The following is a 27,793-nucleotide window of genomic DNA, read 5'->3' on the forward strand; positions in this document are numbered from 1 at the left end:
GCTACTTACAATGGGGGCTTATTCTGTGCTTCAGTGAAAAATGGAAAAAGGTGAAAAAAGGGTGAAAAATTGTGAATTTGATTCATAAACTGGTGCCAGTGTGAACATAACAAGGTGAAGAATGGTGGGGTGATTGTGTCAGTATAATTTTATGGTCTATAATTGACCAATATGCATATATTGAGGTGAAGACACTCAAGATTAGTGTATTATTAGTCCATAGACGATAGAGAGTGAATAGAATAAAAAATATGATTAGTGAATTTAACAATAAGGCTAAAAATAGTGTGATAGGTGCCATCTATCCAATATATATGGACATACACTACATTTCCAGGATTAATGCATGAGAAGGACCTGGGACAATGCCTTACAGTGTGATAGACCATAATCTGAGGTAGGTATTTTGTACTTGTGTAGTACCAGGTCGCCCACTAAGCAATTTGCTTAGTGGGCTATTCTGCGTAAGAAAATCGCATCGCATCGCATGTCGCGTTTTAGTGCCGTGCGATGCGATCTTCCTAAGTAATTTATTCACTGCTCTCTTGCCCAGGGCTTATCGCATCGCATGCCATCGCACCTCACGCAAAATCACATGCGATTGCATGCGATTTTATAGGGTGCGATGCTATTAACTTAACCACACTGCAATGACATGCAATAAGATTTTTAGGCACTCACTGTCCACGCCACCCTAAAGCGTGGCGAGGGGCTGCAGAACGTGTCCTCCCGACCTTCTCATAAACCCACTATCCATGTCGGCGTGGAATTGATTTAATATTGCGTGGCGAGCACAGCGAGCCACCGAGCCCGAAGCGTGTCAAAAACAGCAAGCCCCGCGAGGGGATGCGGATTACTTAATATGTATTCCGTGTCCCATCGCAGGGCTCACCATGCTTCAGGCTCAACAAGAATAATGAGAAGTAATTAAGGGAAAAAAGAAGAAGAATAGAGTCACTATGAAGACAGTGCATTTGCCTTCGGACGCAGCGTCAGAGCATGGAGAATGCGGCGAAGCGGATTATTAGCGCCCAGAGTTTTCCACCACATGAATTCTTCCAGGTAGGACTCCAAATATTTGCGGGAGGTGCCTCTTTGGCGCTTGTTTCGCCATTTACATGCCCCCCACAGCCACTCAATGTTCTGCGTGTGAACCCCTGACTCCGGGTCCACAAAGTTATATCGATGGTTCACACGCGCGCGCTCATACCTGGCCTGCTGAAGCTGCTCCGTGTTGTAGGCCCACCAACAATCGGAATAGATCATCGATCCTGGAGCAGCAAATTCATTGATAGCGGCCATCAACGTAGTGGCATCTTGCTTCTCGACTGGAGTGACAAACCAGGCACCAGTCTCCCTGCAAATCCCTCCAAAGATCCACTGCTGAGGCAGCATCCTTCCCACATTACTTTTCAGTTTGACAAATAGGCTTTTGTCGACTTCTACGACCATGCCGGGATCGCCAATTTGCCTATGGGGTTGGGAAATTAAGTCCATAGTGCAGGCCTCACGCATCAAACCGTTATACTGCACTGCGGTTTAATTAGACAGGTGCAGTTCATGGTCACAATACGCCACACTTGTCATCGCCTCCACCCACGAATAGATAAAGCGGACAATGGGGGAGGAAGGGTAAACGGCACCCCGGGAACCAGTGCACCGCTCTGAGGCTCACCTGTTTGCGACAGGCCTTAATGTGGCAGCGTCACATGCTTCCTTTCACAGATAGCTGCATCGGGTGGCCGTTCACACAATTTTGCATGACCGGAAGCAACTGGTGGTGCTGGAAAAATAGAACAGCCTCCTCCTCTGTGTTTGGCAAGGTGAACATGGTCACAGGTTCCCCAGCCATCACTGTCACCTCTGTCGCATTTTCAGCTCTCCCTGATGCAGCCATTACTGTCAGTTATTCAGCTCTGACTGAATCTGACAGGGACCAGGAACACTTACGCAAGTTCTGACTGACTACGCTATATTCTGAAAGCACACCTACGCTAACTGCCAAACGTCCATACCATATTAACTACTGAGATCACATCGCACGGCACTAAAACGGCCCATGCGATGCGATTTCCCTACGCTAGCATACGTATGTTAATTGGGCGCCCTGGTACTACGCACGTACCGGTATTTTTTCATTCCAGTGAAAGCTCTGGATCTATAGATGGTACTAGATATAGAATGTGTCCCAGTTAGGATCTCCCTAGAATTCCTTCGTTGTTTCCATATAATCTCTCAACAGTGCACATAGGAACAAGTTACAAATCGCAAAGGAGTTGTATATTTTAATATCATATAGATAAATGCACCGAGTATGATGTATTCAAATGGATACACTGGGAGAAGAATATACTAGTACATTTTTTAGGTAAGAATGGAATATTATTTCATTGGATTAAATGCTGGAAATGAAGTGGTGGGGTCCCCCTCCAAATATGGAATCTTGGAGGGGACCCCACCACCACCACTTATTTCCCTTTTTTTTACTGTAAAACATTGGCCCTTATTCTGATCGGTGCGGCCGGATCCGAATATGCGGCCAGCACCGTGCGTCCTAAACCCCGCCTTCCATACGGATCGCCAACTCCGTCCGTACGCGGTAAGAAGCTGTCCGAACGGACCGCACGTGTATTTCTCATGAATACACCTCCTCCATCTCAGGGAACCTCCCCCATCATTCGATGGTCGCAGACCATCGAATGCAGGACCGAGTGGTCAGGCAGCTCCCGCAACCTCGGACCACACGGGCATTTCTCCGTGCAAAAGCAGGGATCTGGGCGGGCAGCTGACATCCGGCAATGTCATATGTCCGCCCCCTACACGTGCGTCACGGCCGCATTACCATACGTACGCCCAGTGTTTTCATGGGAACGCCCATGAAACGCGGGGTGTAAACATATGGTAATGAGCCCAAACAGCCCTTCACACCCCTCTCCACCCCCTGTTCGTAGTGTACACATTTCATGCGGAATGTGGCCGTGCGTCCCGCTCGCACATGCGCAGACACAAAACATCGGCGGCACGAACGCACCGGATATTACCGCACCAACCAGAATAAGGGCCATTGTCCCAGGTCATTCTCAAGCATTAACCCTGGAAATGTAGTGTATGTCCATATATAGGATAGATGGCACCTATCACACTATTTTTAGCCTTATCGTTAAATTCACTAATCATATTTTTTATTCTATTCACTCTCTATCGTCTATGGACTAATAATACACTAATCTTGCGTGTCCACCTCAATATATGCATATTGGTCAATTATGGACCATAAAATTATACTGACACAATCACCCCAATATTCTTCACCTTGTTATGTTCACACTGGCACCAGTTTATGATCAGATTCACCATTTTTCACTCTTTTTTCACCTTTTTCCATTTTTCACAAAATAAGCCCCCATTATAAGTAGCACACTTCAAGTATTAGATGGGTTTATTTCACCTTTTATTAATAAAACATTTTTTCACTAGCTTAGGTTAAGGTGTAACTAAAAATGACTATTGCTTATTACCCTGCACACACTATCCCTATAGCGCTGCAATTTACACATTTATAATATTGCACTCCACATTCACTCATATATTTTGATATTCACTTACACTTGTATATATCAGTCTTGTCCTTTCATATTTATGGAAAGAATGAGGCTTGATTCTTTGTCTAGTACACACATACTTTCAGGCGATGCATATATCAGGCTGAGCAGGGACAAAATATAGACACATCTCTCCGAGGACAGAATTTACATTGAAACAATGTGATTTATTATTATTGACCAACCACTCTGTAGTTCCTGACAATATACTAAACTTGCCATTATTAGCAATCTCACACGCCTTGGAATCGCTGTGCTTCTTATTGATATTTATTTTCATACTTACCCTCATCGGATAATCTAGATATTATTAATATTATTACACATCTTAATCTTGACCTCTCTATGCTATAATATTGTGAGTTTATTTGAAACCGAGTCATTTCTCTATTTTCTTTTTTCCTTTATATCCCAGCAATGACCGTCATTTTACTAGCTTTTTATTTGATATAGGTGCTATTGAATTTGGAGCAATACCACAAGTAACCATCGATATTCTTGATGGAGTTATACCTCCTAATGAGTCCATACTATGGACCTAATGATAACAGCCAATGAGAAGGGAAGTACACGCCCACACTCATGAATATCAGTGATGGGATGGTATAAGATCAGCTTCCGGGCCGCCGCCCGGTAAGCCTTGAAAAAGCCTTTTGCGAAACGCGCGTGGTGTGCCTATCTGTTATAGTCAGCCGGAACGGTGTGCCGGTCACTTTCTAGTGACAGCACATGTTAAACAGACGGCAGCGCAGATAGCAGGAGACAGAGAGGCTGCATCAATCGCCTCATCCTGCAGAGGCATTGTGTGGTGTAACAATTGTATCAAATATCACGCTGGGATTTAGGATGCATTGTCCTCCCAGGACCATACTATCAGCACATACATTTGTCTACCATATATTTTTGTAATAGGAGGTGACAGGAGCTGCCAGGACGCTGCCCGCACCTAGTTCCCCTCCGGACATATCTTTACTTAGGTGATGTGGTAAAATTAGGGCCATGGTTCCCCATTACTGATGTGCATTACCAAGTACTAATTGGATACTCCAATGAATAAATTGTGAACCGGTACACACCACACAATCTTACAGATCCCTAAATATAATAAAAACCAAGTCCTTACCCCCGCTATGTGAGGAAAGGCATTTCCTTTTTAGAAGTCCATTTTTGATTTATGTTGTATGTTTGGTTTTATATTCTCACAGTAATTTTAAACATTAATTAATAAAAGCTATATTTTATATATTTTTTCTTCTCCTCTTGTGCACCGCAAAAAAATACTTTCGGTTGTTTCCCCGATTCCTTCATCAATAAAGCCTCTCATGCTACTTTGGGATTGCCACTGATCTTTCAACATCCTCAGCTTGGTTATAACATTGAAGGTATATTGGATCTCTACATCTACTTTAAGCTCTCTATTGTTGTTTCAGATCTCTAATATAAACTTTCTTCAGTTGTGTAAATGTCAAGCACAAAAAGAATCATGCAACTCCATCTCTCCGCCAAGCCCGCTGGAAACAGATGATAGAATTGAGGACATTTTCAACAGGATGGACAAACTTATCCCCCAGCACAGCATAGATCACATAAAAGAGGCGACCAGCGCAAAAGAAACAAAGGCAACTATCATTAACCCGATGGACACGTATTGTCTCGGGAGCCAGTTGCATGTAAAAGTGGAGGCTTATGATCGTTCCGGTCGAAGGAAGTCCTACGGTGGAGACTATCTAAGAGCCAGACTATATTCACCAACTACAAACAGTAGTGCAAGTGGAAGCATTGTAGATAATAAAGATGGCTCCTACTTGATAAAGTTCACTTTATTTTGGAAAGGGACTGTGCACATATCTATTTTACTAATGCACCCAAGTGAGGCGGTCTCTGCCTTGTGGAGAGGGAGGAATCAGGGCTTTGCAAATATTAAGTACACTGGGAATTTTACCGATGCAACCAAGTATGTGAACAGCGAATGTGGCTTTCAGCTGGACCCAGAGAAAGAGGTCTGCCGGTATGTGGACAAAAGGGATCAAGAAGCTTTTTACTGTAATAAACCCCCAAATTTCCCTTGCGAGGCCTTGACCCACATGAATTCCATCAACCGGGACCATTCCTATCTTACAGAGGTGGAGCGGATTCTTCTTAACAGGTACAGTCCGTATTAACAACCTATATTGTATATCTCACAGCTGATAGAATGTAATTTTTCTTTTCCAAGAGACCCATAAAATCTTATTAAAGTCAGAACTGGAAAAGGATGTAATTGTTTCAGAGAGTGGGGAACAATTTTGGAGGACAACAAGAGAGAGAGAGAGACTTGGAATAAAGGGCCCAATTCAGACGCAGGCTGCGAGCAGGTTAATGCCGCCGCTCCGAACGCAGAAAACGCAGGTGTTGCCTGGCCATTTGGAAGGAGGGCCGATGACATCAGCAATGAGTTCCTGGAGTGGAGGCTTCTTTGGAAAAGAGGGCAATCTTGAAGCCCATAGTTAAGGATTCCTCAGAGGATCCTGATAAACCTTGTAGTATTATGTCTGGTCTGGGATAAATGGTTGGAACTTGTGTAGATAGGTCCAGTGGACTGGCAAACACCAAGGAGAGGCTGATAGGTTGGCTCCACTCCAGGAACTCATTGCTTCCAATAAGCCTCTAGCAAGTGAGAATCTACACTATTGAGTGTATGAGATCGACATTTGAGTGTAATACCATCACATCCATTGGTCAATCTAGGAACGGGACTACGCTCTCATTTATCCAAACACAATTGCGAGAGACTGTTAAACTTTCACGGTACCATTCATATCTATTATATGTGGCACCAACTTTTTTGCCTTCCAATGATGTCTTTAAAATTTTTAGTATTTTGTTTTATTAATGAAATAACCTTTTTTACTATCCCATGGTATTTAATATCTCCTCAATCCAGCGCTGTGCCACCCACAGTGCTGAGTTAGTCTAGACTTACAGTACTTGACAGCTGCAAATGGGGAAATCCATTTGATGGTGAATGAATGGATTCCCCCCCTGTGTGCAGGGGCGGATTAGCCATTTAAGTCACCGGGAACTTTCCCGGGAGGCCGGCCGCATGTGAGGCCGATTGCTGAACATGGCTCCACCCACTCGCGAGTGTAGCACCACCCACAATTCGGCCGGGGAGTGGGGACCGGACACCACAGGAGGAATACAGCAGAGGCGCAGCGGAAGGTCAGGTGTGCTGCTGGCTGTCTTAGCCTGCGCCTGTCATACTGTATGACAGCCAGCAGCACGATCCCCTCACCTGCTCCTTCCCTCTCATCTGCGCTGCCCTCAGCCTGTCTGTCAGATATTTCAGGCAGCGTTATGTCTCCGGCCCCAGCTTCCTGATCTAACAGGAAGTCACATGGTGCACACTGTGTGCACTGGAGGAGCCCTGCTCAACCTCAGCCCCGGAACTAGTGAGGAGAAGAGCAGCAGCAGCAGAAGCCACCCCTTGGACACTCACAGGAGCACAGAGAGGCCAGGCAAGTTGTGCTAAAAATCGGGGGGAGACTGTCACATTAAGCTTTTTTTTTTTTGGGGGGGGGGGGGGGGGTAGGGACTAGGGAGAGTGTGTCATTAAGCCTGGAAGGGGGGGGGGGTCACAGTAAGCTTTGGGGTGGGAGGGGGGAGAGTGTCATTAAGCCTTGGGGGGGGGGGGGTCACATTAATCTGTGGGGAGGGAGGGGGGAGAGTGTCACATTAAGCTTTGGGGTGGGAGGACGGAGAGTGTCACATGAAGCCTGGGGGGGGGGGGGAGACTGTCACATTAAGCTTTTTTTGGGGGGGGGGGGGTAGGGACTAGGGAGAGTGTGTCATTAAGCCTGGAAGGGGGGGGGGGGGGAGAGTGTCATTAAGCCTTGGGGGGGGTCACATTAATCTGTGGGGAGGGAGGGGGGAGAGTGTCACATTAAGCTTTGGGGTGGGAGGACGGAGAGTGTCACATGAAGCCTGGGGGGGGGGGGGGGAGAGTGTCATATTAAGCTTTGTGTGGAAGGGAGAGTGTGTCATTAAGCCTGGGGGGGGGGGTCACATTAAGCTTTGGGGAGGGAGGAGGGAGAGTGCCACATTAAGCTTTGGGGAGGGAGGGGGGAGAGTGTCACATTAAGCTTTGGGGAGTGGGGAGGGAGGGGGGAGAGTGCCACATTAAGCTGTGGGGAGGGAGGGGGGAGAGTGTCACATTAAGCTTTGGGGAGGGGGGAGGGAGGGGGGAGAGTGTCACATTAAGCTTTGGAGGGGGGGGGGGGGGAACGTCACATTAATGTTGGGTGTGTATCGTTTTCTTGACCACATTTAGGTCGACAGGGGGGAAGGTCGACAGGGTTGTAGGTCAACATGGGTCAAGGTCGACAGGTGTTTAGGTTGACATGGGACAATGTCGACATGGGTTAGGGCGACAAGTAGTTAGGTCGACATGGGTTTTTCACTGTTTTTTTACCCGAATGTCGACACAGTCGACATGGACATAGTTGGAGGTGAACCACAGCCCCTCGCTTCGCTCGCGATGCTTCGGGCACTATTTTATTCTCCCACCATGCCCTAGTGGATGGTAGGGCATGAAATACCGCCTGTCGGCACATGTGGCTCAAAAAACAGTAAAAAACCCATGTCGACCTAACTACCTGTCGGCCTAACCCATGTCAACCTTGTCCCATGTCGACCTAAACACCTGTTGACCTTGACCCATGTCGACCTACAACCCTGTCGACCTTCCCCTCTGTCGACCCAACGTGGTCGACCTAATGACTGTCGACCTAAGTGTGGTCTACAAAACGACCGTATACCGTAATGTTTGGGGAGGGAGGGGGGAGAGTGTCACATTAAGATTTGGGGGGGGGGGGTTGATGTCACATTAATGTTTGGGGAGAGTGTCACATTAAGGTTTGGGGGTGCCACATTAAACTTTGGGGAGGAAGGGGATAGTGGCACATTAAGCTTTGGGGGGGGTGTCACATTAAGGTTTAGAGGGGGAGGGGGAGAGGGTCACATTAAGGTTTGGGGGGCGTGTCACATTAAGGTTTCCATTAATGTTTAGGGGGATTGGGGAAAGAGTCACAGTAATATTTGCTTGGGGAGAGTCACAGTAATGTTTTCTGGGGTAGGGAGAATGTCACAGTAATGCTGGCTTGGTGGGAGAGAGTGTCAAAGTAATGTGTACTAGTGTTCACTCTAAGATTTTTTTAGGGCAGGGTGTTGACCACGAGCAGGGCACATTTTTTCAATTGGTCGGGCAACAAATTTATAAACAACCCCCCACACACAGTAGCGCCCTAGGCAAAATGTCCCTAGCAGTGACACAGGCATAATGCCCCCAGCAGTGCCCTGCACAAAATGCCCCCAGCAGTGGCACGGGCATAATGCCCCCAGCAGTGGCACGGGCATAATGCCCCCAGCAGTGGCACGGGCATAATGCCCCCAGCAGTGGCACGGGCATAATGCACCCAGCAGTGGCACGGGCATAATACCCCCAGCAGTGGCATAGGCATAATGCCCCCAGCAGAGTCGAGATCGCTCTTCTCCCACCACTGGATAACAGCCCAGCTTTCATTTGAAATATGGCACCAGCTCCTGAGCCTTGTAGCCAATCGCTGACCCCAGCTTCTGGCACCTGTGCTCCAATTGGCAGGCAGCGGCACATTTAAAATATAGAAAATCCCTACAGATGGCTGCACACTGCTTGGCCGTGTCTCTCTGCGGGCAGTCATAGCAGATGCAGCTCTCAGCAGAGGGGATCGCACCACACTGATATGTCGCTGAGGTCACTGAGAGTGAGCGTTGTGTCAGTGCGGTGGGGTACACTCGGAAGAGCTTACTTCGGCGGCTGTCAGCTCTTCGGCGGCTGTCAGCGACTGTCAGCTCTTCCAGGTACCCCTCTGCCGTGCTGGCATGCCACTGATTCCCCCAGCTGAGAGCAGCTGTCAGCTATATCAGCTGGCTTAGAACAGCCGCTGCTACTCTGGCTCCCACAGTTCGGATCACCCCAGCCGCCAAAGTCCCTGGCTTGTATCGGGGAATGGCGGGGCAGTCTCCAGTGTGCTCACTTAGGGCACAAAATTTATTTGAGCGACCACCGTCACTGTTGGGGGCAGGCTCGGCACCAGTACTGAGATGCTGGGCTTCCTTCTCCCAAGCTCTCCCTGCTTGCACCTGACAGTGACACTGCAGCAGAGGGGACAGACATGCAGGCTATGGGGCACATTTATCAATGATCGCATTTACAATGCAATCTGGGCGGAATATTACCGCCCAGGATTGCATTGTAAAATGTGATCAGATCACTGGGATGTATCATCCCTGGCACTGCAGGGACAGGGCTCCGAAAGGAGCCCGTCCCTGTGAAGTGCTAAGCCGGAAGCCGGGAGGTCAGCGAATGCGCGGTTATGCGCTGACCCCCGCCGACCCCTCTTACCGCACTGCCCTGCTCGGGCAGTGCGATGTGTAGCCATAGGCTACAATGGGCTATCGCCATCCCAGAATGGCGATAGCCCAGGGGTGCGAAGCCGGGCTGCCCGATGTTGAAACCTATGGGGGATGCGGCCGGCGGCGCTCCTGGGGGGATCGCAGCAGGGATCAGAGATTCCTGCTGCAGTCCCCCTTTAATACATTTAGGTGAAACTTAATATTTGCGGTTAACCCCCGAAAACGGGTGTTTTGGGGGATTTAGCCGCAAATATTAGTTGATAAATGCGGCTCTTTGTTTGCTAAAATAGTGGTGTTACTATGTTACTACTATGGGTGCAAAGGGTGCAGCTGTACTAGGTAAAAATTTGACTTTTTATGGTTGTCAAATGAGGCATAACACAGGGGGCGACATATAGCAATTTAGAGGCACCAAATTAAGATTATATCTTGCCCCCCCCCCCCCCCCGTAAGGTGCAGGGATAAGAGAGCTAGAAGGATGGCGTGGGGGTGAGAAAAGGAAGGTGTATGGTGCAGGGGTAAGAGAAAGAGCGATAGAAGGAGGGAGTGGGGTGCAAGGGTGAGAGATGGAAGGAAGGCGTAAGGTGCAGGGGTGAGAGAAATAGGAGGGAGTGGTGTGCAAGGGCGAGAGATGGAAGGAGTGATGTGCAGATATGGAAGGTGGGAGTGAGGTGCTGGGGTAATAGATGGAAAGGAGTGAAAAGTGAAGGGCCATAGAAGGACAGAGGGTATGATAGGTGCATGGGGAGAAAGGAAAGGAGGAAATTAGAGAATCAGGGGTGAAATTAGACATTCAGAAAAGGGGAATAAAACAGATAATCTATGGGAAATAGGATGATGGACACGGGAGGTAGGGAACACGAATTTGGTAACATAATATGTTTTCTTTATACTATGTATAAAAAGTATTTGAAACTGATTTTATGTTAGGAAATCCCAAAATGTTTCTGTGTTTCCAGATATATCACAGACCCTGGCCAAAGCAGTGGCACTTGGGAACTGGTGCAAAATATGTGTGAAACACAAATATACCTTTTTTTGCACCAGTACTGTACTGTGGTGAAATGAGTAATATGTGTTTTAGTGGTTTAACATGTATACAGGGCTCTACCATTGTGTGTGTGTGTGTGTGTGTGTGTGTGTGTGTGTGTGTGTGTGTGTGTGTGTGTGTGTGTAAGCAGCTATACTATAGCATAACATGTATATGTGGCTCTACTGTGTAGCGTAGCGTGTATTAACAGCTCTCCTGTGTGATGTAATGTGTATAAGTTTCTCTACTGTGTATCAGAGCTATTTCAAACACTCTGGCTCCTGCCGGGCGGCGAAATCCCACACGGCCGAAAGCCATGCCGTGCACAGTAGTTGTTAATGGACACTATTGTGTCCATTCATGCGGGACGGCCACGGCCCGGCCGCACGGTTGCAGCCGGATCCCACCACTGGAAGGGACGGCTGCCGGGCTATGGCCATCCCCTTCATTTTAAACTGCTGTGTGCTGCACAGCTTCCTGGCCGTATGGGTTTTCACCGCCCAGCAGGAGCCGGAGTGTGTGAAATAGCCCTCGGCGTCTCTACCTGGCATAATGTGTATACGCGGTTCTGCCTGGCATAATGTGCACAAGGGGCCACTTACTTCAAACTGCTGTATAGAGGTCCATACAGGTCCAAGTTGGACCAGAAGCTAGGGATACCAAACAAAAATTTGACCTCGTCCCTCAACCAAAAAATGGGTACTTGATTCCTAGCAGGGCGCCCACGATTTCCCTCTAATCGGTTCGGATCGCATCACATCTGATATATCGGATGCGATGCGATTTTTAATTGTATAGGAAGCATATACGATTTTTAATGTTAAAAGTACCCTTATGGGTACTTGAAATGTAAAATGGGCCCCCAATACCCCCAGATATCAACGTCAACCCAAAGCATGGCGAGTGTAGCGGTACCCGAACTACGACCTTTTCATACCCCCACTATCCACGACGGCGTGGAGTTGATTTTATATAGTGTAGCGAGCGGACGCGTATTACAGGTTAAGTAATATACGTCTGCTCGCCACGCTTTGGGCTCGGTGGCTCGATGCGCTCGCCACACTATATAATTTCAAGTCCATGCCGACATGGATAGTGGGGGTATGAAAAGGTCGGAGGACGCATACCACCGCCCTTGGCGGGCTCGCTACGCTCGCCACGCTTTGAGTTGACGTTCATATCGGGGGCTCATTTTACATTTTAAGTACCCATAAGGGTACTTTTAACATTAAAAATGGTATATGCTTCCTATACAATTAAAAATCACATCGCATCTGATATATCGGATGCGATGCGATATTGTACATACAATTAAAAATCTCACAAATTGTACAGGATCGCATATGATTGTATGCCATTAACTATGGCATACAATCTTATGCGATGGGCGCCTTGCTAGGAATCAAGTACCAAAATATGTTCTGACACCTCAGCATACAGGAGAAGTTGGAGAATCATTTGCCACACTTCATTTATCCTATTGGTGATGTAATAATCTCGCCTTCTGTTATATTGGCTCCACCCATTTTTTTATGAGGCCACTTTCCAGAAATTTTCCAGGGCCACTTTTAGTCCCCAATCCGCCCCTGCCTGTGTGTGCAGCTACAAACGTATTTGCAGCCATGCACAGGGGCGGGGGATCTCTGGCAAGGCGGTGGGTACCTGTTCCCCGGGCTCTGAATATTTGCAGACCAGCGATCAGTTCTGAATCATGCCCAATACCTAGGTACTATTTATAGCGCCACCTAATTGATTGACAACTATTTTATAAAGTTTTCTTGTAGTTGACCAAATACAACTTAAACAACCTTAAAAAACACATAGTAAATTTAAACCTAAAATTTACCTTGTCACATGAATCAATCAACAAGAATGTGCCTCTCCTACAAAACCCAAATGCTCTCATTAGATAACAGGTTACACAGGACCCAGACACCTAGGGGTAAATTTACTACAGTGTGAGTTTTTAGAAGTGAGAGATGTTATCAGAGCAGGGGTGGCCAAACCAGTCATCTACCAATAGTCCATGTTTTCCAGATTTCTAGAATGTGTCGCTTAGGAATGAATGCAGCATGTTTGAAAATTTGACAGTTGGCAATAATTTCACCTGTGCACCAGCTAGGTGGTTTGGAAAATGTAACAATTGGTAATAACTTCACCTGTGCACCAGCTAGGTGGTTTGGAAAATGTAACAATTGGTAATAACTTCACCTGTGCACCAGCTAGGTGGTTTGGAAAATGTAACAGTTGGTAATAACTTCACCTGTGCACCAGCTAGGTGGTTTGGTAAATGTAACAATTGGTAATAACTTCACCTGTGCACCAGCTAGGTAGTCTGGAAACCACTGTTGGTACTCGAGGATTGATCTGGCCAGTCTGGCTCTAGAAGCTGCTACTGTAAATTAATGATAAATATAATTTGATTGGTTGCTATGGGCAACATCTCTCACTTATAAAAACTCACATTTAAGTAAATTTACCCCTCAGAGGGGGAGGAGGAGAAGCTGAGATTCTTGGGGTTCCATATATTAACATTGTTTTGACTTAAAATATGTTTTCACACCCCTTTCGCATATTTTAGTATTACTGAATTGTATTAAAACCGACCCCCCCCCCCCCCCCCTCACACATCGTTGGTGTTCAACTCTTCCCATTGCAACCCACCCGTCCGGATGGTGCAGCCCATCCCCTGTCCAGGGGCAATGGGCTAACGGCATATCGATGTCGGGAGAGCGCACCCCACTATCTTTATATGATTTTCATGTAACCAAGGACCGTTCTTTACCACCGCCAAGAGATAGAAAAACAGGGATGGGAGGGTGGGGAATTTTGTTCCAAAGAGAAAGATCACCCGACTTCCTGCCTACTTCTAAACTATACAACTCCTCCCCTGATTCCTAATTGGCTATCCCTATCCTTGTCAGAACACCCTAACAAACTCTAATCAAGTGCCAGCATCTCAGATCCCTTCGGTGGTTTATGTCACCTGCTTAAACAGCCCTCGGTTTTCTGGAAGTCAGAGATTTTGGTGGAGTTTTCTCATTTTTTTAAGTGCCAATCCTCTACAGTACATTGCAAAACCAGGTTGATTTTGCCATGTAAATGATTGCCACTTTAATAAAAGGGGAAAACTCTCCCAAAATCTCTCACAATGGGCCTTATTCTAGTTCACTCTTTCTGACAAAATCCTTCTTAGATGGACAAAACCATGTGCACTGCAGGGGGCCAGATGTAACATGTGCAGAGAGAATTAGATTTGGGTGAGTTATTTTGTTTCTGTGCAGGGTAAATACTGGCTGCTTTATTTGTACACTGCAATATAGATCTTACTTTGAAGAAGTAAAACCCCACCCAAATCTAATTATCTCTGCACAAGTTACATCTGCCCCACCTGCAGTGCACATGGTTTTGTCCATCTAAGAAGGATTTTGTCAGAAAGAGTGAACTAGAATAACCCACTTCTGATTCTCACACCCTATTACATTTGGCCCACGGTGTTTATGGTTGACATTTAAGGTCTCTGCAGAATATGCTAAATATTTTACCTCACCCTCCCCTACGGTTGTTCCATGAATACTGAAAGACACCAACCTTCTTTCTTGTTTTTTCTTTTCTTCTCTCTAGGTAACCCTTTTCTTCCTTCCATTTAGTCCTCTCTATATACCTTATTGTGTGTGTGTGTGTGTGTGTGTGTGTGTGTGTGTGTGTGTGTGTGTGTGTGTGTGTGTGTGTGTGTGTGTGTGTGTGTGTGTATATGTGGGGGGGGGATGGTTTAGGTGTACATGCTAAATACAAAGCATTGTATGTTTTTTTGTGAACTGTTGCAATTTTCCAATTAATACCGTACCTTGGGACTTTATACTTGACTTGGGAGTAAATTGTTGTTATCTTCTATTGTCCCTTTGGTAATGTTTATGTACGATTGTATACCTTCTATTTGCTAATAAAATTGATTGTGTAAAAAAAAAATATATATATATATATATATATATAAAAGTTTGCAAGAAGACTCGTCACTCCAGGGGATTTTTCAAAACGGTATATTGAAGAAAATAGTACAAATACCAGGTGCACAAGTCCAAGTAGCCGACGTTTCAATACATCAGTATTGTTATCAAGGCGCCAAGTGCCCTGTTCAACTAGACAACAGTAAATACACAGCCCGCACGGCGGCGGGACCACATAAATAAACTCACCAGCTCAGCCAGGGCCAATACCTCACGCCGGCTGCACGACACGCGCCGTCTCCCTCCGGAGAACGGGGCGCCTCCTGCTGACGTCATCGCGTACCCGCTGCTAGGCAACGCCGCGGGACGCGACGCATCACCAGCGTGGGGCTAGCCCACCAGTGCTGCGGCCAATGGGACCAAAGCTAGCATAACAATGTAAACAAACAGCGATGCAGATATATAGCAATAAACAGTGCATGATGTAAACAAACAGCGATGTCAATATATAACACTGACAGAGCCGCTAAAGTACAAGACGCTGAGAGTACATAGGATACACAGAAATTAGAACAAAGAAAAATGAAATCAAAGAAAAATACTCCAGTTAAGTCTATCATTGAGACCATAAGGTTTTACAGTCTGCAACTTATGGATCCATTTAGATTCCAATTTTTAGAGTTGACCATCACGATCACCCCCCCTCACGGATGCAGGGATATGGTCTATAAGGATGAATTTAATGTCAGACACTCCATGGTTAGCCTCCAGTCAATGCCTGGCCACCGGTTGGTCAGATTTTTTACTGAGCTTGGCACTGTTGATGGCAGAACGGTGTAAAGCCATACGTTCTCTTGCAGTGCGAATAGTCTTGCCCACGTAGCATAACTTACATGGGCAGAAAAGCAAGTAAATAACATGGGTGGTCTGGCATGATAGTACGTGGCGGATTTTAAACATCTTATCATTATGCGGATGCTTGAAGGTCTTGCATACGACCAGATTTTTACAAGTGGTACACTTAATGCACCGATAGCACCCCGGGGCTTTACTTAAGAAGGTGGTAGTACTGGTGGAATTAAAGCCGGTAATGTCCGTGCGCATGACAAGATCTTTAATGTTGCGCCCCCTGGTGTAGCAGGCCATGGGTTTAAGCTGTTGAAGGACATATTCTTTATGTGGACTGGCCCTGTTACATATCTGACTGAATATGTCACTAACATCAATTCCAGCCCTTCTCCCATAAAATATACCATCAATGTGCAGGAAAAGTGTATTAACTTTTTGGATGTTTTGGTGAAATTGGATGGAGGCCACATCAGCACAGAAGTCTACTATAAACCAACTGACCGGAATATGCTACTCTTGTCATCCAGCCATCATCCACCACCCCTTAAAAATGGTTTACCCAAATCACAACTGATGCGGGTTGCCCGCATTTCCAGCTCTCTAGATGCAGCCACCGATAGTACCAACCGAGTGGTACAGCGGTTTGTGCAGAGAGGTTATAACATGAGGTCTCTCAGACAGACCCAATCTGAGATCCTGGCTACACCCAGAGCAACTCTCTTGCAGCCAAACATCAAACCACAAACCCAAATACTACCGTGGAAACAACTATATTCCACTTCCAGTCCGGTGGTGCAAAGAGCCACGAATGCTTTATGGCCTATAGTCAAGTCTGATAGGTCCTTGTCTGGCCTTCAACAGCTTAAACCCATGGCCTGCTACACCAGGGGGCGCAACATTAAAGATCTTGTCATGCGCACGGACATTACCGGCTTTGATTCCACCAGTACTACCACCTTCTTAAGTAAAGCCCCTGGGTGCTATCGGTGCATTAAGTGTACCACTTGTAAAAATCTGGTCGTATGCAAGACCTTCAAGCATCCGCATAATGATAAGATGTTTAAAATCCGCCACGTACTATCATGCCAGACCACCCATGTTATTTACTTGCTTTTCTGCCCATGTAAGTTATGCTACGTGGGCAAGACTATTCGCACTGCAAGAGAACGTATGGCTTTACACCGTTCTGCCATCAACAGTGCCAAGCTCAGTAAAAAATCTGACCAACAGGTGGCCAGGCATTGTCTGGAGGCTAACCATGGAGTGTCTGACATTAAATTCATCCTTATAGACCATATCCCTGCATCCGTGAGGGGGGGTGATCGTGATGGTCAACTCTTAAAATTGGAATCTAAATGGATCCATAAGTTGCAGACTGTAAAACCTTATGGTCTCAATGATAGACTTAACTGGAGTATTTTTCTTTGATTTAATTTTTCTTTGTTCTGTTTTCTGTGTATCCTATGTGCTCTCAGCGTCTTGTACTTTAGCGGCTCTGTCAGTGTTATATATTGACATCGCTGTTTCTTTACATCATGCACTGTTTATTGCTATATATCTGCATCGCTGTTTGTTTACATTGTTATGCTAGCTTTGGTCCCATTGGCCGCAGCACTGGTAGGCTAGCCCCACGCTGGTGATGCGTCGCGTCCCGCGGCGTTGCCTAGCAGCGGGTACGCGATGACGTCAGCAGGAGGCGCCCCGTTCTCCGGAGGGAGACGGCGCGTGTCGTGCAGCCGGCGTGAGGTATTGGCCCTGGCTGAGCTGGTGAGTTTATTTATGTGGTCCCGCCGCCGTGCGGGCTGTGTATTTACTGTTGTCTAGTTGAACAGGGCACTTGGCGCCTTGATAACAATACTGATGTATTGAAACGTCGGCTACTTGGACTTGTGCACCTGGTATTTGTACTATTTTCTTCAATATACCGTTTTGAAAAATCCCCTGGAGTGACGAGTCTTCTTGCAAACTTTTACATATTTGTCTCGTGCACCCGGGGTCTGGTGACTATTGGAGGATAGAGTGCCGAATCGCTCCCCCTATCTATATATATATATATATATATATATATATATATATATATATATATATATATATATAACTTTTATTCAAATCATTAAAAATGTTGGAAGCAGCAAATGGGGGTATTCAATGGGCAGTATTCAATAAGAAAAATTCTCTGTGCATGGCGAGAGATTTTTTCTCTCGCCATGCACTCGCCCTGTTCCGGAGGGCTCGCTGCCACTCCTGCTCCCACTATTCAATGTGGTTAAGACTCGCCGCCACTCGCGGCGAGTCTTAACCCCTGCAGCGGACGAGCGTCCGCGGCAGGGAGCTGGCAGGGAGCCGGGGGACGGTGGCAGCCAAGGAGATTAAAGTCTCCCTGGGTGCCCCAGAACATATGTGGAGGGGAGGAGGGCTCCCCAGGACCCAGGCAGCACAAGCTGCCCCCCCCCCCTATAGCCAGCGGGGGACCCAGTATTCACTGCACCCGATCATGCATATGTAATGATCGGGTGCAGTGAATATATGAATATCTAATGAGCGGCTTGAGAGCTCCGGCCCCCTGCTGGCTGCTCTGTGTAAAAGAAAATAAATAAAATTAAACACATTTTTTTTTTATTAAATATATATTCATGTGCTATAAGCACATGAATAAAAATAACATGCCCCTTCACAGAAAAAAAATCCTGATTTTTTGACACCAAAATTAAAAAAAAAACCTTTTAGTTTAAAAGTTCACATTCCAGTTCTTCATGAAAAGATGGAGAATTGCTACACGGAGAGACACGGCAAAAATCACTTAAAAAGACGGCGATAATATCACATTGAATAGGGTGGTTCACTTTTGGAGAGCAAAATGCTCCTTCCAACGCGAAAATAGCACAAACTCGCCATAAAACACGGCAAATTTTTCTCATTGAATACTGCCCAATATGGGATTCCGAGTCGGAGTCCCGGGTCATTTTAATTTCATCCGACAGTAACTTGACAGTTGTAATTCAAGGTTCCAGCCGTCGAGTGTTGGAAAGTCCTTTGATCGCCGAAAATGGATGTGGATTGTTGAAAACCGTCAGTGAATTCGATAATCCACCGCCGTTTCCAACAAAACAGACCCGACTTTAAAAAAAGTTGGATCTGACACCCTGCAATGCTGTCGTTAACAGCAGCATTGAATAGGCGAGTGCTGATATTTCACCTATCGGGAAGTATTGCCACAGATTGAATACCCCCCAAAGTATATTGTATCTTGTGAGGTTAAATGTGTATATTGTCTCCAGGTGATGTCTCAGTTTCAATATCTTTTAACTGATGGTCTCATAGCTCCCAACTTTTGCAGGTACTGGGTCAGGACACGCCACGCCACACCAAAGGCGTTCCTGCAGCAAAAAAGGGTCTCTGACAGAGGGGCGTGGCTAGCCACCATAACCCTTACATTTTCGCCATTTTGGGGGCTTGCCCAGCGCTCCCAAGCAGCCCTCGGCTCGCGTCCCACACAGAACAGATCACCAAGTGGTCATCTTCAAATCCCCCAGCTGTGCCCTCCGCCCACGGGTCACTGTGACCAGCGGGTGGGACAGCGCGATAGTCTCCAATTAGCGACTGTCTTATAATATGCAATAAAGATAACTGGGTCTCCAAATGTTGTTAATTTCTATACAACGGACATAGATACACATGTGGACATTGGTATAGTCCTATGAATTAACATCACACTCCTACCGACTATTCCCTCTTATTGTGTTAAGTAAATGGTAGATCTCTATGGCTCATACAGTGCGCATCGCCATGGGGTGTACACACGGAGCAATTTGTGCTTCATTTCTAAGCGTTCTGTCAATTCTACTAGTGATCTCTCTCGGGTTCCGCGTCCTCCGATGTTAATGAATTCAGGGGCAGATGTATTAAGCCTTGTACATTCTATATGTCGGTATTTTGACCCTGTCGAGATTTTAAATGTCTGGATTTTGTCCTTGTTGGGATTTTAAATGTCGGGATTTTGTCCTTGTCGGGATTTTGTCCTTGTCGGGATTTTGTCCTTGTCGGTATTATGACCCATTCGGGATTTTGGCCCTGTCGAAATTTTGACCGTCGGGATTTTGACTGCATCCCGGTCTGTTATCACTATATCACTGCTTTATCACTCTACCAGGCTTAATACATCTGCCCCTCAGATACATAAACGTAGATTATAAACTGAGCAAGGGTGTAACTAGATATTCGTAGGCCCCATAGCAAAGGTTTTTAAGGGCCCCCTATTTAGCAACTGATGGTGATAAATGTGTGTAAAACATATTACTTAAACAGACAAGATGGGCCCCCTTCAGCTCTGGGCCCCATAGCAGCTGCACCCCCTGCACCTATGGAAGTTACGCCCTTGAAACTGAGGACACCATCAGCTAATTGTTAAGGCTTTGGACAAAATTACTGCTGTAAAGTGTATTATATTCAATGCTACTACACCGCTGCAGGCTTAAATGCTGATCGTTCTAATTAACATTCATATAGCTACAGTAATTATATGTTAGAGTTCATTTGATATTCTGTAAACACAGGCAATATACACAGTTGCTGCAGCCCCTTTGTTGTCAGCTTCATCTGGGCAAACCCGACTGTCGGGTTAAAAGAGGTATTTATGACCGCAGTTGGCCAACTTTGATTGACAGTATTGTTGGACAAAGATAATTTGCCCTAGTCTCCTGATTCTCTCGTCAGGAATGCAACATGTCGTGAATAAACAGTGAGGGTATAGTAAAAGTAATATTTAAATAGAATGATATGAAAACTAGCCTTGAATAAAATCACTGTAATATTGTATCACAGATAAGTGGTTCGTGCGGCCATGAGCGGCAAATCGCAGGGGCTTTTTAGCATGCGCGATGTATCGTATCCGATGCGGTCTGTAGGTGTGTGCCGCACCACTGACACGTCCTACTGTATTTGCGGAGCGGGGAAGCGCCGGGCAGGTGAGGTGCTCTCCCCACTCTGCTCCCCGGTGGGTGGATAGGGAAGGAGATTTGATAAAACCCATACAAAAGAATAGGCGGCCGCTGATTGGCTGAGGGCCGCAAATTCATATGAATGTTTAAAAAAAAAAAATTCTCCTGCAGCTCCCGGTACATGTAATTTATTGCATGTAAAAAATGGCACATCAAGTGCCAAATCGTATGTGAGCCCTCCCGGGGATATGCCAGGGAAGCTCAAGGAAAATCTGGTCCAACTTGTCCTTAGGGCAAGTCAGTCTAGTGTATGAGGACCTTAAGATAGTGGGCTTGATGTATAAATCAGGGGAAAGAGTGGAGAGGTGAGCAACTGGAGAAGTTACCCACAGCAACCAATCCGCTTCAATGTTGCGTTTAACAAGAAGGGGTGAATCTACTAAAGCTTCTAAAAATTAAAAAGAGGGGTTGTTGGCCATGATCTGATTGGTTGCTAGGGGTCACGTCACCTCTGTTAATTTTTAGAAGCTTTACTAAATTTACCCCAGTCTATAAAAAAAGTCTAAGTTGTTTCGTTGCCATGAACAACCTCCACTCTTTTGACTGCTTGAAGTTGATAGTGTACGTCTCCCACATATCATGGCGGAATAACACTTGACTCTAGTTTTCAATATTCATTCGGTAACTGTTATGTTAATACCTAAGACAATGTATTCTGTGTTGCAGGTCAAATATTGGTTTGGAAATTTCCAAACATTTGAAGCCGATCAAAGTTCTCAGCTGTGGCAGTAAGTATTTACTAAACCAACTTACACCCAATTCTTTGGTCATACGGGGAGGTTTATCAAATCTTGGAGAGAGATAAAGTGGATTGATATAAATTGCAAACCAATCAGCTACTAGCTGTTATTTTTCAAAAACAGACTTTAAAATTGACAGTGTCCATGTCGACCTATGTCAACATAGCTATCCAAAAAGACCTTTTTTCATGTCGACCTTTGCTACGTCAACATATTGCTTGTGTTGACCTTTTGACCATATGGCATGTCAACCAATAGTGGTCGACTTAAGGACTGTCTACCTAATTACTGTCAACCCTATGTTCCATACCACAAAAAATTAATCAAATGCTGAATATTTGCAGCTACTGTAAGTCCATCACGGAACAAATAACATTTTGTATGTTGCAGCAAACGATAGTAACTTGAATAAAGTGTTTATAACTATAACGTCTGTCCAACTCCGAGGGCGAAATGACTAAGCAGTTTTCTCAGAGCCGCCACAGTGTCCACCTTTGGATTTACAGCGTCAATAATGTAGAACCCAAAACACAACTGGATTTAATGTCATTGCCCTTGTAAATTAGAGAAGTGCTGTTCCGTTCCTCAGATATCCGAGCAGACCAGAAATTTGAAGGCCCGAACCAGTGTCAATTTCATCACGGATTTTCAATTTAGTTTTCGTCTCAGTCACTTTTCTAAAATTTGAGGAAGTTAAGGGGGGTATTCAATCTTTGTCGTTCTCCCGCAGCCATCTCCCGACGGGGGAGATGGCTGCGGGGCCCTATTCAATGCTGTCTTCCACGACAGCATTGAACAGGGTTCTCGGCAGAACGAGCCCCTCATCACAAGCTGTCGGGCTCATTCTGCCGAGAAAAGCCGGAAATAGGCGAGCTCCCGGCCGGAGCTCGTCTATTTCCGTCCTCAACTCGCGGCCATGCCCCTTTCTCGCCGCTCGGCGGCCGGGACATTGAATCCCGACCGCCGAGCTCTTTTGGGTTATTCTGGTTGATTCGCAAGCCTGCCCTGATTTGCAAATGGTTGGCTACACAGTAACATCCATTCGCAGGCCAGGGGGATCCACCTACATCTTTGGATGGTTGCCGATCATTGAAAGATGTGGACGGTGCGCGCATAGGTCAGGTTGCCTAGAGCAACCTGACCTATGCATGCACACTGGGACGGATATGGGCGGGCAGCCCCCCCCCGCCGCACCCGCGTCATGACCTCATTACATAGTAACATCATAGTAACATAGTAATTTAGGTTGAAAAAAAAGACGTTAGCCAATCGAGAACACCCAGCGTTCCATGAAATGCTGGGCGTTCCAATATGCTAATGGGGCCGTCCGCCGCCTCTCTCTGTGGCCAACAGTCTGTTCCCTGTGGGTGCACACCCCCTGAGCATGCACATGGGCACATCGCAACCATCGGACCCCATGTGAATGCAGGCAATCTGTGAGTGGACCTGAATTAAGTCCTTTATCCATTTTCAAGTAATCCAAACATCAATTTAATATGGACAATTCCATACCCTCCAACATCTGAACTTTAGAAACCGGTACACATTTGGAAAGGGGGCGTGGCCAATGGCAAAGAGGGTGTTGCCATAAGTAAAGGGGGCATGTCCACACCCCCTTTCCGACTATGTACAGGGCACAGTAAATTTAACAGTTCTTTATATATAGAAACATCTAGCGCTGGCCCTAACTGGGTACATTAATAGCCATACCCAAAAGAGCAGCGCACTAGAGCCGGCGCAGACCAGCATCAAGTCTGGTCACACACTCACACGCTGAGAGCTCCCCTCTTCTCCCGCGGTAATGATGCCACAGATGGCATGCGTCCAAAATATAGACTATGCTCCCCCAGCGTCTCTCAGCCCGGGAGTCCGCTGGTCACATGATGTGAGGTCATAACATTCCACAATGCACCCTGGGACCCGCTGCAATGCACCCCTGGGATCGGGTCACGGGTGCAGAAGAGCTAGAATAGGCAGAGAATTCCTTCTTCTTTCAAGCCGCGCACTGCGTGCAGGTTCCCATCGCCTGTCAAGGGGCAAGGGAGGGAGGAGCCAACCGATCGCTTAAAAAAAACGGTACAATCGGTACACTTTGATTTAGCCGGTACAGACCGTTTAAAAACGGTACTGTACCGGTTAAATCGGTACAGTTGGAGGGTATGCAATTCTGGCTATTTAGCTGCAGTGAAACGTATGGGGCTAGTTCTGTATTGCACACATTTCTGATTTTAATGCAAATGGTCAGTGTTTTTCTGCTGCACAAATTGCTAATAGGTCTCACAGCACACGCATCCCACAGTCCCCATCCACAGCGGTGCTGTTGAGACACATGGACAGACGGCGCTGCGGTATCAGCCCGTATATATCTGTACGTAATCTTATGATGGGTCCTCACCATACATTATCCCAGCATTAGTAGGTAACAGGAGTCTTGTGTGCTGGATGCTGACTGACCTCTGGTTTCTCTCTCTGCAGATAAGCAGGTTTCCCCAACAGGAAGATGTGAGATGGGATCCTATCACCCGATGCCCAGCGGTTATTTCCATCACAACGTGTGGAATCCCGTACACTGTAAGATGACACAATTCACCAAAAATGACAAACTGAAAGACTTTCTCAAGGGCAAAAAGCTGTTTCTTCTAGGAGATTCTACCGTCCGCCAATATATAAGGCACTTTGCAGAAAATATCAACAGTAAGTATTTTGTTGTTTTGCATGGTTTTTCTTTCAGCGCTGTTCACTTCGGGTAAAATGGGCCTTATTCAGAACTGCTCGCTAGTTTGCGTATATTCTCTGCCTACTGACCAGGTAACGCCACTCTTACCCATCTGCTTGCATGCAGACGCTCACCTTCAAATTCTCCAGTCTTTGCTCTGAAAAGTAAGTCTATACTTCATTTTCATATGCCCGCTATCCGCCAAATTGGTGGTGGGTGCTGACGTCATGTGACATCAGCCGCCTGGCCTGAGGATGCACGGGCATGCCTGGGTTCGCAGAGGTATGCCTAGTGTTTCCAAGGAAGCACCTACCGTTCTTTTGAGCACGACCCAAACAATGCTGGGCTTGCCCACCTTTGAGAAACCTGGACGATCAGGTCTGAATCGCCTGCAATGAACCAAGAAACTTATGAAGCTGGTTAAAAAAAGTATGTGGTTTGCGTCCCTGGCAGTTGGGATTCAGACGTCATTTCTCCGACATTGGATCCCAATTATAGGTTGTCCCACAGGGGGGACAGCTGCGTTCCCACACTGCGGAGTTGGTGGCTTGCTGCGCTCCTCAAAGGTTCCGTTCTCCCTCTACGAGGGCCATGGACCCCTATGAGAAAAAATAAACCTTGTCAGTTGGGATCTCGACTGTCGAGAATTTATCAGTTGGGATTCTGATGTCAGAGAAATGACTGTCAGAATCCCAATTGTTGGAGCATCATTCGGCACCCTTAAATAACAGTAGGAAGAGGTATAAATGATGGCTGTCTGATATATAACAATTTTTTTCTGCTTCTTCTCTTCCATCAGTTGTGGATTATTTCAACCACACAGAAGATGAGATGCAGTCCTGGCAAAAGACTCTTCTGGCCATTAACCTGGAGAAGTTTATTTACGTGCAATGGAAGAAGCACACTTTTCCGTTCGTCAGCAAAACCTTCTACTCCATCAAAGAGGATGCCTACATGGCCAGGCAGATTGACCAAATCGGCGGAGGAGTAAACACCATCATCGTCCTCACCTTGGGACAGCACTTTAGGCCTTTCCCCTTCCGTACTTTCATCAGGAGTGCGATAAACGTTCGCAAAGCTGTAGAGAGGCTCCTCATCCGGAGCCCACGCACTAGAGTGATTATCAAGGAAGAGAACGCCCGGGACATGGACATCGATATGGAGAGGTTCAGTGACTTTCATGGTCATGTCCAGTATCTGGTACTCAGGGAAATTTTCCATGGTTTGAATGTTGGCTTTGTAGATGGCTTGGACATGAGCATCGCTTATGCATGCAATGTCATCCACCCTCCACTAGAAGTTCTAGAGAACCTCATCAGCATGTCCTTCACACAAGCTTTATAAACAGGACCAAAGTCAAGAACTTCCGATCGTTTGTTATTGGCTTATGTACTGCCAGACTGTATGGGTGGATGTGATGTCATGTCGGATTACAGAAATATCATAGTAATCTTCAGTACTTGTGTAATAGCACGGAGCCCGTTACGTAGTTAGCCTAGCGGCCCTGTCAGAATCAGCGTAGTGCTCGCGCGGCCAGCGTAGTCAGTCAGAGGTAGCATAGTGTTCCTGCTAGCATAGTAAGCGTAGTCAGCGTCCCTGTCAGAAGTAGCGTAGTGTTCCCGCGGCCAGCGGCCCTGTCAGATATGTGTTCCTGAAACACCCCCACTATACACGCCAGCCCGAAGCTTGGCGAGCGCAGCACGCGTCCCCCTCAACCTGTTCCTTCCCCCACTATCCATGTTGGTGAGGAGTCGATTTTTCTAAAGTGTGGCAAGCGCAGCGAGCCACCGAGCCCGAAGCGTGGCCAGCGCATCGAGCCCCGCAAGGGGACAGGGAATACATGTGAAGTAATCCGCTCGCCACGCTTCAGGCTTGGTGGCTCGCTGCGCTCCCACACTTTATAAATTCAACTCCACGCCGATGTGGATAGAGGGGGTATGAACAGGTTGGGGGGGGGGTCGCAGGGCTCGCTGCGCTAGCCACGCTTCGGGCTGCCATGGATAGTGGGGGTTTGAAAAGGAGGCTCTCCCTGAAGCGGACACAGGCAGGGTTGCCGTACCCTGCAGCAATAATTACTGAGATGCAGGAGCGTCTCTGAGATGCACCTGCGTCTCAGACAGCTGGAGCGCCTCTCTGCCGGCGCCCGCATGATCCCCTCTGCGCTGGCGTCCACCAGCGGGGGATCTGGCGGTTACCAGCGCTGTGTGAGAGGCGCTCACTAGGCTTGCCATGGATGCCGGGGACAGAGCCATGGATGCCGGGGGCAGAGCCGGGCTGCCGCGGAGTCACTATGCTAAGTACGCTAGGCAGCTGTTGGACTGCGCTGACGGCGTAGCTTAGCCTAAAATGTAGCATAGCCGGGCGCCGTGCTATTACACAAGTACCTAATCTTCATCCACTCCCATGATAAACTCAAATGCACCTTACTAGTACAGCTCTGTGCAGGTACAAAGATCTCAACTGTGAATAGAAATGAATGAAAGGGAATGTTACTGTGTATAAAAGAACTGTAATCAATTGCACATATTTATTATTTAACATTTTAAAAGGAAAATTACAATTACTGTAGCCCATAAATACATACTCTGCATTTCAATGGGCGTGGTGAGTTTCAGGAGAAAAACAATGCCACACTATTATGTAGGAGCAGCAGTGCTACAGCTCCCTCTTGTGACAGGTCTGTATTACTACAAGCTGAGAACCCCAACTCAACGAAAATAACTTGGAAATCAATTGGAAAAAATCAGAATACACTGAATTTCTCAAATACCAAAGACTGTATTTGAAATCATTTTGATTTCTATGTTATTTCTTATGATTCATCTATTTTTTGGAAATGCAACATACAAGATGTTCTGTTTATCGGATTGCTTACAGGTTTGTGACTATATTTAACAAGTAGAGATTGAATTAAGCTGTATAGAGATCACAAATGTATATTAATTGCATCCTGTTTTTAAGTAGTGACATTGCATTTGAATTTATTAAAGCGGGGTCTGGAATCTGCAACCTGTCATAAGACAGACAGAAATGAGAAAAGAGATGGCATGGGTATATGGTGGCAGATAGATTACATGGTGGGTGGGTTGTACAGTATATGTGTAGTAAGGGCGATTTGTCAAAGTGGGGATTTAGAAGTGTGGGGTGTAGTAAATGTAACAGATTGCCTGTGGATCGGGGGATTACCTAGAACAGTGATTCCCAACCTGAGGTAATGTATGACAAATACTGAACTGGGAAATATACCCTATATACATATAAAGGTTTCTTTTAAATCTGGTCAATCTGTCTGGATACGGACTCGATTAATCCTCCAAAGGTAGTTTATTAAAAACATTCACAGTAAGTAAAAATAAAACCACAATAGAAGTGTAATAAAAAAACGAGGACAGAATGCAGGAGTTCCATAGGCAAAGAAATTTGATCCTTTTCACCCGGACTGAGTAGGGAACAAGTGGATGTTGAATGATGACGCAGATA

The 27,793-nt window shown here is 46.3% G+C and overlaps 1 protein-coding gene across 1 annotated transcript in view; it reads left to right on the top strand.

Annotated features, from left to right (window-relative positions):
• LOC146019424 (NXPE family member 2-like) overlaps nt 1-27,386 on the top strand; it is a 37,952-nt gene extending 10,566 nt beyond the window's left edge. Inside the window, exons 2-5 of the mRNA XM_083151962.1 lie at nt 5,033-5,748; nt 21,524-21,585; nt 24,073-24,291; nt 25,113-27,386. Of these exons, the coding sequence (XP_083008088.1) occupies nt 5,033-5,748; nt 21,524-21,585; nt 24,073-24,291; nt 25,113-25,657 (1,542 nt within the window). The 3' untranslated portion in view covers nt 25,658-27,386. The remainder of the gene's footprint in view (nt 1-5,032; nt 5,749-21,523; nt 21,586-24,072; nt 24,292-25,112) is intronic.
• The last annotated feature ends 407 nt before the right edge of the window (nt 27,387-27,793 follow it).

The sequence above is a fragment of the Crinia signifera genome, chromosome 7 (assembly GCF_055691185.1).
Source record: "Crinia signifera chromosome 7, ASM5569118v1, whole genome shotgun sequence".
Classification (NCBI taxonomy): domain Eukaryota; kingdom Metazoa; phylum Chordata; class Amphibia; order Anura; family Myobatrachidae; genus Crinia; species Crinia signifera.